The following is a 16,953-nucleotide window of genomic DNA, read 5'->3' as shown; positions in this document are numbered from 1 at the left end:
CTGATGACCTATATCAAGATCAGAATCCTGATGCAACTTTTTGTCTTTTATTTTTTCCTTTGGGAGGCTCAGATTCTCATTGGTTCTCTTTATGTGTTGTGGACTAAATGTTTCTGTACCTCCCCATTTGTATATTAAAGCCCTTCCCCCCAGTGTGATGGAGGTAGGACCTTTGCTTTAGATGAGGTTTAGATGAGGTCATGGGGATAGAGGCGCTGTGCTGGAACTTATGTCCCCATAAAAAGAAGAGACCACAGCCCCCTGCCTCCCTGTGTGAGAACACAGCAGAAGGCAGCCATCTGTAAGCCAGGAGGAGGGCTCTTACCGGGAATCTAATCAGCTTGCACCTTGACCTCGGACCTCCCAGCCTCCAGAGCTATGCGAAATACATGTCTGTTGTTAGGCCTCCAATCTATGGTACTTTGCTATAGCAGCCTGGGATGACTACGGCAACGTGCTAAATGCCTTCTGAATGCTGACCATCATCAGGCCGGGCCTTTGCGGGAGTCAGGGAGAGGGCCTGGCTGAGGATCAGGAGATAACTTTTCCTGCATCATTTCCCAATAACGTCTCAGCCCTGCTCTCTCCTTGCATTTTTGGCCAAATGGGCCTTAATTATAGCGCAAGGATGTCTGGGTATCCCAATTCATTCCATTGTTATCCCTAAAGTAAATCAGGGCAGCAATGTAAATTTTAAATGAAAAGCATGTTTGGTGTCAGTCCAAGCAGCCATTAAAAATAAGATCAGGATTTATAATGAGCCTCATTGGGAGAGTAAAATTCTTCAGGCTGCTAAAAACAAGAACCCTCACCAATGTGTAACATATAGCAGGGCAAATGGAAACAAAAACCAAGTACCTATTTTCACAGTAAATGATATTGAGGTCCATATTTACTCGAGTGACGAACATATGGCAGTCGATTCTGACTTCATTGATTGTAGGGGGAGGCAAGGCATGCGCCACAACCACGAGCCCCATGATTTGGCTGGGGACGGTCCTTCCATGGGACAGCGACACCCTCAGTCGTAGCCGGCCTGTTATGTGAATCACCTGCAATAGAACAGTAAGGACAGGACACAGTCAAATTTATGTCTGGGATGTAACAGTGTTTCTTTTGAGAAAGGCAAAATGACATCTGGCACAGCCAACATTGGCTTGTATCTTTTGTACTCATAATGGCTGTCAAAGTGCTCTCAGTGTCCTCAAGGCCTGCGACAAAAGAGGAATGTTATACTCTGAGCATTTCTCAAGGCAGCATTATTATTATGCTGTGCTACTGCTATTTTTTTCAAGAACTTTTTTTTTTACATTTAGAAGAAGTTCACAGCCAGATGATAAAATGACCAGAAAGTTGAGCACTGAGCTGCGAAAGGTAACATTTGCATTACTAGCCCTTGTTCATGCGTGTTTGTTTCTCTCCAAATTTGCAGAGTGAGATTACATGGCCATCTCCTTTCAGAAGTGTGGCTCAGAGCTTTCCTTCATTTGGGGTTAATATTGAAAAGGCCAAAGAATATGAGTGGGCCTTTTAGAGCATAGATATTCATAGGCAGCACGGAGTGCCCAGTAATGCTGTGATTTATCACATTGTCCATGAGGTTGAAGGTCAGGGGACTTGGTCCTTTATTCCTTATTCCTCAACCTCTTCCTAAAGGAAGGGTAGGAAGACCTGCACCATCTTGGAGGCTGATTTGGGTTACATGTGCAGAAACAGGAAGGGGAATCCTGGGCTATAATTTTCAACTTCTTAGCCAAAGTGTACACTAGATAGTCCAGATCACCCAGAATGAAATGAAAGTTTGCTTATAAACTGCTTGTAGAAGAAGAGCCATAGTGCTGACTTCATTACGTGATGTTTTGGGGAAACAGAATCATGAAAGGGTGGAAAGTGGGAAGGATGTGGGTGGCTGTGCTGTGGGATGATGAACGTTGGGTGTGTGTGGGGGGGCGGTGAAGAGAATGTGTGTGTGTGTGTGTGTGTTCTAGCTGTGTTCCTAGAAACTGGAGGGTACCCTCTAAAACCAGGTCATAGAGGTAATTGCTGAGAGCCACTGCACCCCAGGGCTCGGTTTAGCGGCTCACCGAGCTTCCAGGTTGGTTTGCCTTTCCAAATGTATCACTGAGCACCAAACCGTCTTTTGAGATTTTTCTTTTCCCTCTTTGCCATAAGGAACCGAAGTGGGAAACAGGTCTCTGGCCTCCCAGGAGCCATAAGATCTAGCGTCTGCTTTCCTTCCTTCCTAGGGGCTTGACTGGGAATTCCTTTTTCATTTTGTTTTTGTTTCCCTTAAGTTATTCAGCTTTCCCACAGCAAGCCACACCGCTGTCAGTCAGGCAGCAGGACCAAAGCCCCGGGGCTGCCCCTCGGAGTCCTGGCTGCTCGGAATCATATTCTTCCCTGGTCCCCTTCACGTTTGCGCCCAGGGCTGCCCATCTGGAAACGCCAATGAGGAGGATTTACTTAGGTTATTTCAGGAGTAGTTTTTTGGCCACCCACATTTGAAGTTAACTAGATCCATATTTAATGTACCTTTGCTTTAAGCTTGGTCAGGTGAGCTACTTTATGAATATTTGAAAGTGTTCCTAAAGGCAAGGATGCTAAAATGCCATCAGAGTTGTTGTGGTTTTTTTTTTTTTTTTTTTTTTTTTGCAGGACCTCATTAACTAATAAAGAAATAGATAAAAGACACTGGATTAAGTTCACAGAATGGGTGGTAACAGTTCCTGGTCCTCTTCCCAGCTAGGCGTACATAGATGCTCATTTATCATTATCTGTCTTGTATTATCAGGAACGCTCAGCTTCTTGGAAACACAGATCTATAAATGCTCAGGAAAATACACACCCAGAAATGATATGCTAAATAAATCCCTGCTTGATATTCTATTCTAAGGTGATTTATAGGGGTTTGGGCTAGAAGACGTTTTGGGGAGGCAGACAGGCTGTTGAGCCGAGCTGTCTGCATGTCAGATCTACCTGGCCTCCATCTCCAGCTTTGCCTGTAGCCATTGAGGTGTCGCTGGGGTCAAAGCGGGGTCCAGGAGGGATCTAGGTTTGTCATTTTCTGATTTTGTTATCCTGGGCAACTCATCTAACCTCTCTGCTTCTCAGTTTGATTTTCTGTGGAATGGGAGTAATAACTATTCTGCAGTTCTGCTATTAAAACCAAAAGAGACAATGAAGGTGAACACTTTCTAAACTGTAAAGAAGTCTACAAATTTCATTGTGATTCAATTCATCTTTAAAAATATCAACATAATAATAAAGATGAGTAATTATTAATTTAATCTTTACCAAAATACCAGCAATAAATTGTGAAATTTTATGATCCTTTAAAATAATGATGTTTGGAAGAAAATTTTGCAGGATCTATTTTAGGTCCTCTTCCCTTTTATATTTTTTAGGTGAGGCAAGAGGTTCTGGAAAGTCACTCCTTGTGCAGAGTCAGCTGGCTTAGAAATGGCAAAAAAGAGCCTGGGATTCAGGTTTCTAAGTCTTGTTTGTGATTTCAACTTTATCCCTGTGTGCATTTTATGTGCGTATTCATACTGAATGAAACATTATGCCAATTTACTGCCTTCAGTATCTGTATATAAACCTTTACATAAACTTCACTTACAATCAGAAGCTCAGGTTATTTGAAAAGTCTGAGAAATAGCACAAACCAAGAAAAGGAAAGCTAATAAAATGACCAATGTACAATAGTAATTGAATACTTGACAAGAAATGTCAAATAACAGTAAAAGGTGTGTTTGTTCATATGTACATCTGGGGATATGGAGGGTCAGACTGATGAGAAGGGGGTATCTCTTAGGGCACACAATTAATTTTTTGGTTTTAAATTGATATGTTTTTCTAAATCCATTTCATAATGCCAAAAGTTTTATTCCCCGCCATGTGACAGGTTATATTCAGATGACAGAAGCAAGTCTGACAGCATCTACCCAAACGCATAGTGATTTCACTTTGTAGTTGCTTTTAAGTCCAGAGAGACAAGGGAAAGAGTGTTGTCAGAGAAGCCGGGTTCAAACCCCGGCTCTGACACTGCATAGCCATGCCACTGTGATGCTCAGAGGATTAGAATGACTTGCTTAGTTCCAGGTCAGTACAGTACAGATTAAAAACCTACTACAAAGAGACTAATAATTGGGTAAAGGTGTTCCTTGTTTTCTTAATAAGGTCATCAAAGGGCATTTTATTTTATTAAAATTTTTTTTTTTAGTTTCTAAAACATATTATGTACAAGGGATCTTGCTTGGTGCCATGGAACAGATCAAGGAGAGTAAAATGTAAACCTGTCCGCAAAGAGTTTATAGACTATGTAGTAGAGCAGGTACACACAATTACCTGTAGTATAGTAATATGGGGAGATGGGACAGTGTCTGATTGAGAAAGTGGTCCTCCATCCAGGCCGTGTAAAGAATCGCCTGTGAAGCTTTGTTAATACATGGATTTCCAGGCTCTACCCCTGCTCCCCTGCCCGAGATGCCAGTTTGGTAGGGCTGGGCTGGAGTCCAGCATTCGGTTGGTTTTTAAAGCTCCAAATGTGACATGTACTCCTGGAGAGTAGCTGGTTAATGGGTCTGGAGTCTTACCAGCGGTTCTCAATCTTGCCACACATTGGAATCACCCAGGGAGTCTATAAAAGTCCCCGTATCCAAGCTGTACCCAAAACCAATTAGGTATGGGTCTCTGGTGTAGAGGTCCTACTAGGTCTTATAGGGCTGATGAGAGGATTAAAGGAAAATGTATATAAAGTGCCTACGTATATGTCTGATACACATATATGTACACAATATGTGCCCAACAAGTACTACTTTTATTAAACAACAAGTATGTGTCATAAGAAAGGTAGAGAATAAGATCTTTGGGAGGTCAGGGTAGGTGGCAGTACTTTTGACTGAATGGATCAGGAAGAATATGTGAAACTGGCATGTGAGTACCTTATTGATGTAAGATATGGTCATCGAATGCTGAGAGGGGTTTGCACATCAGCACATGAGATAGAACAAGAGAATATAAAAGGAAACCTATTGGCAATAGGATCCAGAAGCACAGTTGGTGTCAACAGAAGACACGGGGAAGGGTCAAAATGGCAGGTACAAGCAAAACAGTAAAGATTAGTAATGGGAACTGGTGGGAAGAGAGGGCCCCATGATTTTGAGCCTCTCTCACAGGAGGAGGAGGAGTGGGGATGGGGAGGGGGTGGAGGGGGGAGGAGCCAGATAGACTGAATGGTAACTGGGAATACAGGAGCGGCCAGGGTGTGGGTACAAGCAATGTGCAGACAGAGATTTCCCTGTGCGCATTTTGTGTTCGAGCAGCTTGGGGAGGTCCTGGATGACATGCCCAGGAGATAGCTCAGAAAAGGGGATGGGTACTTAAGAAAGGATAGTTGAAGGAATAGTTTTCAATTTTTATTTATTAATTTTTTTGTGGAAGCGATAGTTAAAAACTGGAAATGCAATGGAATTACCACAGGAGAAACAGAGAGAGCTGAGAGAAAAACACCAAAAGCATTTTCCCCACTTTAAGTATATGAAGCCTAAGGCAACTTATGCTTTTCCCTAAATTGAGGTTCTCTTGCTCTATAATTACTTTTGTTAAGGCATATGAAAATTTCTCAAAGCTCTGAGGTTGCTTTTTCTCCACCCACAATTTCATTCTGATGTAAGTGCCAAGCTTGCCATATTGTCGCCAGTCCCGATGGTAACATCCCAAAGAATGGGATGGCTTCCTTATAGAGATACATAGGCGAATAGAAAATGATTTTGAATACAAACATATAAGCCCAAATACTAATATTATGTCAAGAATCATTGAAACTATAAAAATAACATAGTAGCCTTAAGATGAAAGGAATACTGTGGAGGAGAAAAAACACTGAACTGGAAAATGGAACATCTGATCTTAGTCCCGCTGCTGGCGGCTTTGGCAAGTCCTTTGGCTACAGCATTTCCTCAGGTATAAAATGGAGGCTAAGAAGCAGGCAGTGATCTTAGGGCCACACTAAGTTCTAGGGAATCCTACTACCTAATGCTCAATAGAGTGGCCCTTTCCGTGCGACAGCCCTGCCCTGCCCCTCTTCTCCATGGTGGGGTGGGAGTTTGAGTACAGCTGCAAGTTAATAGATGCAAGTAGACTTCAAGAACTAATCAGGAGGGTTTTTATGAGTCATAGCTGAGCTGGGACAATGCTCCGGTTTTGGCCACTACCAGGTAAAAACTGCCTCTATATTCTAAAGGTTCATCTGAGTCTGGTCTGACATCCAATCTACACACATTCTTCAAAAATCATTTCTGAACTAAGAGATTCTTTGCCCCTGAGCTCAATTTTGTATGTGAGCTCAATCCTCACTGAGCTCCCTTTCATTGCTCTTGTTTTACCATAAAGAGCTCCACGAAAATGCTAAAGCCCATATTTTTCTAAACCCCTTACACAGCACTGCCCAGATGCCAGCCCCAGTGAAGCAGAATGCACAGGATTTTTGAGCTGAAATACCACTGTCTTTGATACAAATTGTCCAAATTAGCATTGCAAATCAGTCCCACATTGAAGAAATCATTGTTTGACTTTTGTTTTTCTCTTCTGATACGAGAGGATGTGCACGATGCTCTAAGTCCACGTCCACAGAGTTTAGGATGAGTGTGGGAGCATTAACAAGCCATGCTTCTTGGACAAATATCTATTTCTCTTCCTGCCATATGCTCCTTTCAGTCGTCTGTTGGTGATAAACACTTAGATGTGCTCCACTAATATCTCCTCATAAACAAGCCCATCACAAAGACCTTGATAAAACCTCCCCTCTGTCAATACTCAAAGAAGGAAAGTCCATGGCAGAAAAATACATCTGGAAGCTATTCTCCATCTTTTAGAAATAACTCTCAGTATGAGTAATATGAAGTGTTTTCCTTTATCAAAAGGAAGTGCTAAGTATCATGTGCATTATTTTCCACATAGAATGTAAAGTAGAGAACTGGGCTCAGCAAATATGGGAACAAAAAAGCAGCAGACATGAAAAAAAACTATGTGTTCCCTGGGTTTAGGGCATCTTCAGTGATTTTCACTTGTCCTGTAAGGGAATCTAAATTTACCTTAAAAACTAAGCTTCCTTCTGGCGCTCTGGTCTTTTTTCATTTATTCCCCCATGGGATAAATCATGGAAGTCTGATTTAGCATATGAATCATCAAATCACTAGCTTAGGTGGGAGAATCAGCTAATTATTTTTAAATGATGGAGGCTTTGAGGTGGCCCACAACCTGCTGAAAGATAAGGGCTTATTGGGGTCTTCCGAACTTAAACATCTAGCTTACAGAATAATGACTTAATCTAAACCAGTGTGAGAATATCAACCTCATGTGAATTACTTCAGGAAAATTTTTAGGGTATGGGTTTTCCCAGATTTAGGCCATATTGGCTCATAGGCTGGAAAATCTGCTGTCTGTTCCTGTCTGTCTGACTCCTACTGCCTTAGCCTTTGCACAAGGCCTGGGGGGCAGGGGTGAGAAGAACAGAGACCAAGTCTTGTCCATCGAGCAGAGCGCTCTGGAGAGGAGGGCTCAGAGCTGAAGGGCCCTCTGTGGGGCAAGAGGGTGGTAGCGTACCGTTTCCCTTTCCGTCCGGGAATCTCAGGTTTTATTTCTAGAAAGTGACTCTACTCTAGTAGACTTTGTCATAATTCATATTGGGACTTTAGCAATAGGGGATACAAAAATGACCGAAGAAGGAGAAGTTGACTTCTAAAAGCAGAGGTAGATTGCGGGGAGGTGAGATTCAGGGGGAAATGAGATTTGGCCAGCAGTGGGTGACAGCGTGGATCTCTTCCAGGGCATGCAGGTGGCACCTTCTAGGAGTTGGTCCCTAAGGATTAGGGATCTTCAAGGTTGGTCTGGATTGATGGGGGCAGAATTCAGCACTTACAGGCAGAAGAGAATCAGGAAGAAGAAAGGAAAGGGTCTCAGGGTCTAAGAAAGGCTCAGTGTAAGGCTGGCCTGGTAGTGGCGGAGACTGGGTACTGGGGAAGCTTCCTGGCCACAGTGAATAGAGAGGAACCCTGGCAGAAGTCAATCCTTTTGGATAAAAAGACTACAATTAGATAGAAAATATTCAATCCCAGGGACTTGTGATCTTCAATTCGGTTTGAATGCTTGGTCTGACTCCTGAAAGACTCAGCGAGCACTTCTCAAAGTGGATAGGCCCGCAGCTGTGGGTAAGGTGATTCCATGGAAGGCAAAGGAAGGAAGGAAACCAGGGGCTAATTTCTGTCACTGAGACACTAAGGTCCTGGAAGGAAAGAGACCCGCACACAAGCATGAGTGGAGGCATCCCTCCTCCTGCAGATGAAGTCCACTCACTGTGTCCAGTACACAAACAACTAAAACAACTAAGTGGACTGGTACATGAGGGAAAACATATTTAGTTCTTTAATAGGAAAGCTTAAAACACTTGAGGCTGGTATTAGGGATTTATTTTAAACAAAAACAACCCTAGGATTAGTGATTCTTAGATTTGAACATGCATGAGCATCACTTGGTGAGCTTATTGATAATGTGGATTCACAGGTCCCACCCCCAAAATTTCAGATTCTTTAAACTGAGGGAGAGACCTGGGAATCTGCATTTCACCAAGTGCTGCAAGTGCTTTGGAGGCCAATAGGGGGCCATCCCTGAAGCCTGGCTTTCAGGGCCGGCCCTACAGCCCATCCACCTGCAGCCTCCTCTTTAACTAGAGAGCTGAATGAATGAAGCTGTATGAATAAAGATGACCCAGGAGCTCATCCCCGACTGCCTCTTAAATGAGCAAGGAAAGATGAATATACATTTACATTTCATTCTGGACTGAAAAATATCCCTACTTTACAGGACACAACCCATTGTGTCCATTCTTTGGAAATGGAAGATCCGGCGTGATAAGCAGGAACCCTGGGCTGATCTGGGATCAGGGCTGTGCTTTCTGTGCCTGAGGGAGCAGCCAGGAAAGCTCCTTTATTTGTGCATGGTCCACTTCCTCTGAGTGGCCATGCCCCAGCGGGCTGCACTGCGGTGCTGCAAGCCTCCTGGGGGAGGTGGAGCTCCGCCAGTCCCCTCCCCCTGCCCAGTGGCTTAGCTCCAGATTAATTCAGGGAGTCCTGGGACGTTAACCCTTGATTTGATGGCTCCAGCAGGGAGCTGAGAGATTGCTGGTAATTCATCACCCTGTTATTTTTTAAAATACAGAAACATTTTCTAAGGCAACAAATAAAAAATTATTTTTAAAATCCACATTTAAAATACATTAGCTACAGTATTCTATTCTTACATGACTGTATCCCCCAAACATAACAATTACTTCTCATCCATCTCTGCTAACAAACTTCAAATACATAACATAAAAAAATGTAACTACAATTATAGCCTTCGCTTCTCAACTTGTATCTGGAGTCCATGTTTGTTTCCTGTTCGCTTTGGAGAAAATAGTCTGTCTTCTACCAAAGATTTTTTTTTTTTTAAATTGGGATAGTTTAACCAAGCTGGAGAGATTTCCTTAATGAGATTATGTAAATGTATGCCAAAGATATAAACCACTTTTTCTCAGAGAGTGGAACACTTCAAATATCATTTAATAAAACAGGACCATGGGTAGAAACCCCTCAATAAATTGTTAAGGGGCAAAGCAAGAAGGTTGAACTATACACATCTGATCAAATTTCGTTTGATTCAGTTACTTTATTAAAGTCTCCTAGAGAAGGACAGAGGACCACTGTACCTCCGTGGAGGGCAACTTTTTATTCCTCTATTACTCAGTGTGGAGGAGGGGGTATCACCCTCATGGTCCCCAGAGGCCCCATGGCTGAGGGCTACTCTCTTGAGGGTAGAGAGGCAGTTGTTCTTTATAAAACAGACTGCAACTGTATTTCCCAATAATGTTCAGAAAGAAATTCAGAACCAGTCCTGTGACAGGTAAGACATAGAAACTGGCTTCCCACTCCCATCCCACCCCCTAGAAATGCTACACCATATTATATATTGTCTTCAGAACCCATGAGCTCTTATTAGGAAAGATATAGTAGAAATCAAATGTTTCCTGTTCTTTATCCTTGCTTAACACAGTGGTTGAATGTGTGTTTTACTTAAGTTTCTCTAGTTTAGAAACTAGTCTTGCTAGCCTCCTGAACTTCTGTTTCTCAAGTTTGTTAGAAAAATTTATACGAAGACTCTCTGAACTGCAACACGTGTCCAAAGACAGGTGCATGAAGATAGTCATTCCAGGGACCTCTCTGCTGTCCTCCGACAATGTTAAGGCAGCCTTACCCTGTCCCCTCCAGCCCACCTGAAGGTCTGCAGGAGAACAAATGATTGCATGTTGGTCACAAAGAGAACCCTTTAGAGTAATACCTCTTAGGTGTGGGAGTCAGCTACGCCTCTCTCCCTTAGTTTCAGAGGACACATTAAAGACAATTATCTGTGTAGATGGGAAAACCTTGGTCCTTGTGGAAGGACAACTCTGCTGTCTAAAGGACTGAAATAGTTTCTGAAGCAGCCATTCCACACACAAATATTAACAATCATATTTCTGAGAAATAATTTTATTATTTTATTTTTTTATTAACCCCCTCCTCTCTACCGTCTGTTTCATGTTTCCATGCCTGTGTTTCTATTGTGTTCATTAGGTTCCTCTTATAGGTCAGATCATATGGTATTTGTCTGTCAACGCCTGGCTTACTTCACTTAGCATAATTATTACTCTCTAGTTCTATTCATGCTGTCATAAAAAGTAGGAGTTCCTTCTTTCTTTTTGCTGCATAGTATTCCATTGTGTAAATGTAACACAATTTTTGATCCACTCGCTGGTGTAGCTCAGAGGATTCAGCACCAGCCTGTGAATCAAAAGGTTGCCTGTTCGATTCCCAGTCAGGGCACATGCCTGGCTTGCAGGCCAGATCCCCAGTAGGGGGCGTTCAAGAGGCAGCCACACATTGATGCTTCTCTTTCTCTTTCTCCCTCCCTTACCCTCTCTAAAAATAAGTAAGTAAAATCCTTAAAATATGTTAAAAAAACAAATCTTTAAAAAAAGATTGCAAATCTGAGAAATAATTTTAAAGCAAACAGATGGGTTGTAAATATTTTGAAAAAAAAAAAGCCCCATTATTCCCCATATTGAGACATAAAACTCCTTTAAAGAGCAAACTAAAGAGGGACACTTCCCAGAATCCGGCACTATGAACCTGGGCTGCTTAAATTAAGGGCCAAACAAAGAGTCCTCTGAAGCCGGGCCCTTTAGACCCAGACACATGCATGAAACAAGGAACGCAGACTGCAGCCCGATTCCTCAGTTTTCCTGGCATACCTGGGCGATGTGTTTCTGTGTTGGACTTCAAGCCCTCCTTTCTCCACACTGACTTCCTCATTGGGAAAGTGAGTGGGCCTGACTCTGTGGCCTCGGACACCTTTCCTTAGCGTGCTGTCTATTAAGTCCGATATTTGAACATGAAGCTTTGACCCACCATCAAGGCCCTGAGCCTCTGTAGCCTTCCATCTCTGTTATCTTGGTTTCCATCCTTTGCAAGGTCCAGATGCTATGCATTTAGCATTGATGAACACAGGACTTTTTCTCAAATGTTTCTTAACCTGTCTTCCAAACTCTGTAGCTAGTATTTTATAAGGCTGCTTAATTCAATCCTAAATTTCACCCTTAACGAGAGTAATTTCTAGCAATGACAGGTCTCTGAAAACATCTTACGTTTTACAGAGTGAATGAATCCATGCCCGTGCCAAGACCTCTTTGTGTTCAGCATCTCGGAAAGACCGCATGCAGAACCGGAGGGGCCCTGCAGCCTGCACCGTGCAGCCTCCCCTGTTGCAGAAAAGGACAAGGGCGCCCAGGGCCCGCAGACACCAGCAGGAAAGTGAGGTCTCTTAATCCCTTGCCCCGTCCCTTTTCTGCTATTCAGGAGAGCAGTGCAGAGGATGTATTCCTTTTCACTCTCTTCTGTTTTCCCAAATGTGTTTATATCTATATGTATAAATGACTCAAACTTAAGATTTTAACCTTCAAAAGACCCCATGGCACTGACATTCGTTATTATCCATTCAGCATATGCAATTCAAAACACTCATATGACTTTTGTGCATGTCACCAGCTCATTTGCTGCATTTGGTTTATTCAGCCATGATTAGAGAGAGTCATTTACAGTCACACATTTGGAAACTCTTTAACAAGCTTCTAGCAGTTTCCTCTCCAAAGCTGTTTAAATAGATGAGGGTGTGGTGCCAGCAGTGACAGCAGTTCCCTCCATACCGCTTCCCCCTGCGACTCGCATGTCTTTATCAGGACTTCCATTTTGAGAAAAGAAAAGAAAAAAAAAAAAAAACCACAACACAAAGATCCACAATCCGGAGCCTCTAAGTCATCGTTTTAGAAAGACTGAGTAAAAAATTAAAATTGAAGCCACCACACTGTAACCTGAAAGTTCCCTAAAAAAAAAAAAAAATCCCCCTCCCTCCTTTTCTTTTAAAGAATACTTTTTGAAGTAATTGGCACAAAGACGGTTCTGGTGCAGATTGCTGCAAGTGTGCTCTTGGCAAGAACATCATAAGCACTAGAAAAACTTTAATATGCTCAAGAAGCCAAATACAAACTGACACCAGGAACTCAAGTGTGGGAACAAACAGGGGAAAAAAGAGAGAGCATCTCAATTTAATACAAACCTACATACAAAGGGACCAATTTCTCCAATTCATGGTTTAGCATACAATGCAGCTGTCCTCTGAGTGAATATAGAATAGTTATACATAAGAAATTAGAATTATCAATTCGAGGGAATTTCTCAAGAGCCCTTTTGATATGTAATACTGCAACTATAATGCTTAAGAAACCAGACATCAATGCATTAAATGAGATCGGGTTGCAATCTGTTTAGAAAAGGAGGGTTTAAACTTGAAGCAGTGTCTCTTTGATTTGACCTCTGCAGCAGACCCTGCGCAGGGAAACTCCAAATAAATAGCTTCACCCCTACTTGTAGTTTTGTTTTCCAGGTCTTAAAAATAGAAGTTTGAGTCCATGTAACACAAGGAGGGAAATCATTTTACAAGTGTCTCCTATGTGGCAGGAAACAGGAAAGACTTGTAGAATTTTGCACTCTGCAAGATATGGGGAGAATGTTCAATTCTCTTTATTTCATTGTATATAAGAATGAAAACTATATTTTTAAAATATTTCCTTCCTCAAGTCATCATCTTTTTTGCTGTTTTATGTAAGAGTTCAAGGATTTGTAGATTTTCTGCATCTTTCTCCATCCATGTTTCAAATTGATCCCTGATTGTGACCAACACTTACTTTTTCCTGAAACTGAAAAGATTGCTCCTTTTCACAGTCTTGTTAAGTAAGATTTCTCCTGCAATCCCCTGGAGTTCAAATGCGCTATACTTCTTTTTTTTTTTCTTGGGGAACGTTTGAAGTCCCCTTTAAAAATAATGCCTGAGGATATTTTTTCCCTAATACCATTTAAAGAAACTTGAAAGCATATGGCTCTTGAAGTGCACAGGGTTCTAATGAAGCAATCAGCGACGCGGCTCATATGCAGACTTCCACCAGGAGCTTTCATGCCCAGCCCAGGTTGGCCTCTAGAATGAGGCAGGATTCTGCAGCAACTCCTTCCCTCCACCTGTCAGTGTAAAGGCTTAGTGAGCCAGCGCACTGAAGTGGTGGCTTGCAACCTTTGAAGGGTGGGAGGTGGTGGGAAGGCTGTGTCAGAATCAGAACTGTCAGTGGCAAAGCAAACCAATTCAGTAGCTCGTAAGGCGACTCAAGACAAATATTCCTCTGTTGTGCAGTCTCAAGTCAAAATGCAGGAGGAGGAAATAAAGTTTCTTTATAGAGTTCTATTTGATGTCGTCCCTACTAGCTCTTTCATTACCTTAGGTGATTCTCCACACAGCCAGCACAGACTAAATAAAACAAAAACATGGGATATTAATGCACTTTCCCTGGAACTGGGAAGAGCATGCTGTTCTCCTGCAGTTTTGCAATGGGTTCTCTAAATCTATCACAATTAAAATCACGCTTCTTCAGGCACAACCTCATTAGTGCTGAAATATCACGTCTTGTGCTATTTTGGAGGGATTTTAGCAAAACAAGTAATGATTCTTTTGGTTATTGGAGTGACTTGTGCTATCATGGCTGCCAAGCAAGAGCACAACTGTTTAAATGAACTGACATCAGCACTTGACTTTTTTATTCCTATTTTGGTTTGGGCAGACATAACCCCCAAACGAACGAGAAGCTTTAGGCGGCCTGGGCAGACTTCCCCCACTCCCCGCCAGCACTTCCTTCTCCATCACACTTTTGAAGGGAGAAATGAGGTGAGCAGCAGACTGGCAAATGCGTCAATTACTGAGATTCAGAAGCAGATGTCTTACTCTTTCCTCACTTGAACCCAGTCAGATAACGCTTCTCAAATGTTTGAATGTTCCTGCAGCATTTTGTGTACTTCGTCTAAACCAAATGATTTCATTCATTCAACAAGTGTCACTGAGATTAATATACTGCCCGGCACTGGCCTAGGCTCTGGGGATGCAGTGATGAAAAGGATGGACAAAGGAGGGAGGAGATGAGATCTGATAAATGTTTCTTGCTGCGGTAAAGGGCTGCTCTGGGGGCCTGGGTGGAAGTCGGAAGGCCAAGTAGGAGGCTCCTGCAGAGGACCAAGTGGGGAGACAAAGGTAGCCCAGGAGGAAATGGGAGGAAGCAGCTGAGTTGTGGATGCGCTCTGAGGTAGAGTTGATAGAATTTGCTGACTGGTGTCCGAGGTGAAGAGTGGTTTCAAAGGATACTCCTAAGCTTTTGGCCAGAGCCACAGGATAGATGGTGACACTTAACTGAGATGGTAAGGGCTGGTGGATGGCAAAATGCTTTGAGAGGTGGGTTCTGTTTTGGTTATATTAGGGTTGAAAAATTGTCAGCATTGAAGTGAAGATTCAGTAGGACATAGGCATTTAAATGTGCTTCTTTAGTCTCATTTTTTTTCATACTTTATTCAGAGATCTTCTATTTGCCAAAGTATAGTTTTAATAATTTTATACATCTATGTTATGATATATGCCCTTGGCTAAATGGGAGAAATTAATGATGTGCCTGCTCCCATCCCTGATTTTTTTAGTCCATGTCTGAGATGCCAATGGGGGTATTTTCTGATAAAACACACTATTGAGTTAGGACTAATGACAAACATAGCAGGCGAGATAAACAACAATAATAACGATCCACAGTTATAAAGTCTATGCAGCCCTCAGAGACTTTCACAAGATAAATTCTATTACTTCATATGCTTCCATTAGACATCATTACCAAAGTATCTATCTTTTCAACGTCCAGGCCAAGAGGGTGAATCCATGTATCCCCAGCCACATTCAGCCCTAGATATGATAGTATGAACAGCACTGTGTTTAAGAAGGTTCAATCTGAATGTTCTAAGAAGGCAAGAACTATCCCGGCCCCTGCCACTCCCCCTTCACCTGGCCTTTGGAGGACATCTGCGTTTATGACTGGAGGAAGAAAGGCAATACACAGGAGCTCCTGGCAGAGAACTGGCAAATACTTAGAAAATGTTGGTCCATTTGCAAAGTCTCCCCTTTCAAAAACACTTCTACAACTTTCACAAAGCATTGACCTTCTCTTACTAGCTATGGGAGGACTTCTGCTTATGTTTGATTTCCTTCAATCTGCTAAAGCAGTGAAAAAGGCTTAGGTTGTAATTTATTTGTAAGAAACTATAAGAAAGCTTCAGCTATTTGAGTGCTCTGTGAAAAGTGGAAGCTAGATTGTACAGGGGCAGGATATCCAAACTTAGAAATGAGCATTACGACAATCTTGAGGTTTATCTACCCTTGGAATCAATTTTGTCATTTTTAATTGACTGATTTTCCCTTGTTTGCTTAACATTTATTAATTGATTGTTATGCTCATGCAATTAATTCAAAAGCTGGCAAGTTTAACGCAGAGAAATTAATTTTCTTTTACCAACATGCCACTTAAAATACATTTTTGGAAGCCTGGGTTACCAGGAAATTACCTTCAAATTAATCAACAAGGAAATTAGATGGTAGTGTCCCTTGACATCTGTCAATCGAAAAGATGGCAGTTTCTTCCTTTTGTTTAAGTGGGCTTTTTCCACTGAGTAAGGAATATTAATAATAATAAAACTAGATATTAAATAGAACCACCCTACATCTTAGCAGGCAGGGAAAGGGAAGCAGTTGCTTTGTATACTATGCAATGTTTAAATGAATTTTACTTTTCATTGAGAGAAATTTATAGAAAAGAGGTAAATTTTATAAGAGAACATGAAAATTCACTTCATCACCTTCTTCTGTAAGCGGCTCTTTTGCCATTTTCCTTTATTTCCCCCTATACAAAACCTTGCAAGGTGCCGCTGCCCTGCCAGGCCCCACAGAGGCCAGCTCGGCAGGGAGACGGCTGTGTGAGCCAGCCAGGCCGGGATGAGACCTGTGCGTGCACAGTGCAGGGGAGCGACAGGGAGAACTGTCCTGGTGATGAGCAGCGGAGAGGTGCTCATGGAGGAGGCAGCGTTTGAGTTAAATTTTTATAGATGAGTAGAATTTGATTGGCATTTCATTCAAAGAACTATTATAAGAGCACAGAGATACAAAACTGCTTTTTGTGTCTAGGACCTGAGAGGAGTGCAGAGGACAGAATAGGGGTGGAGGGACATACTGGGACAGGTACAGCTGGTTAGGTTGTGGGATGATATGATGCTGTATCAAGGGATTCGGACTTTATTTTATAGACAAAGAGGGGACCACTGGAGACTTTTCAAGAAAATATTATATGACTTGACCTGATTTTTAGGAAGAAAATTCTGAGGACATTCATTCCTCACTCTCATTCATTTATTAATTCAGTTGGTCCGTGCTTGGTTAACCTTTCCCAGGCACTGCTCCGTGCCAGTCACTGGA

The 16,953-nt window shown here is 42.2% G+C and overlaps 1 protein-coding gene across 5 annotated transcripts in view; it reads right to left on the bottom strand.

Moving 5' to 3' along the window:
- The window catches only part of NPAS3 (neuronal PAS domain protein 3), an 853,586-nt gene that overhangs the window by 25,153 nt on the left and 811,480 nt on the right, over positions 1-16,953 (bottom strand). For all 5 annotated transcript variants that reach the window (XM_054577926.1, XM_054577927.1, XM_054577928.1 and 2 more), the window contains one exon: positions 859-1,052. In XM_054577926.1, the coding sequence (XP_054433901.1) occupies positions 859-1,052 (194 nt within the window). The remainder of the gene's footprint in view (positions 1-858; positions 1,053-16,953) is intronic.

The sequence above is a fragment of the Pteronotus mesoamericanus genome, unplaced genomic scaffold (assembly GCF_021234165.1).
Source record: "Pteronotus mesoamericanus isolate MK-2021 breed Mesoamerican mustached bat unplaced genomic scaffold, CSHL_Meso_final contig_46, whole genome shotgun sequence".
NCBI classification, from domain to species: Eukaryota; Metazoa; Chordata; class Mammalia; order Chiroptera; family Mormoopidae; genus Pteronotus; species Pteronotus mesoamericanus.
This window is presented reverse-complemented; position numbering and strand designations above follow the sequence as displayed.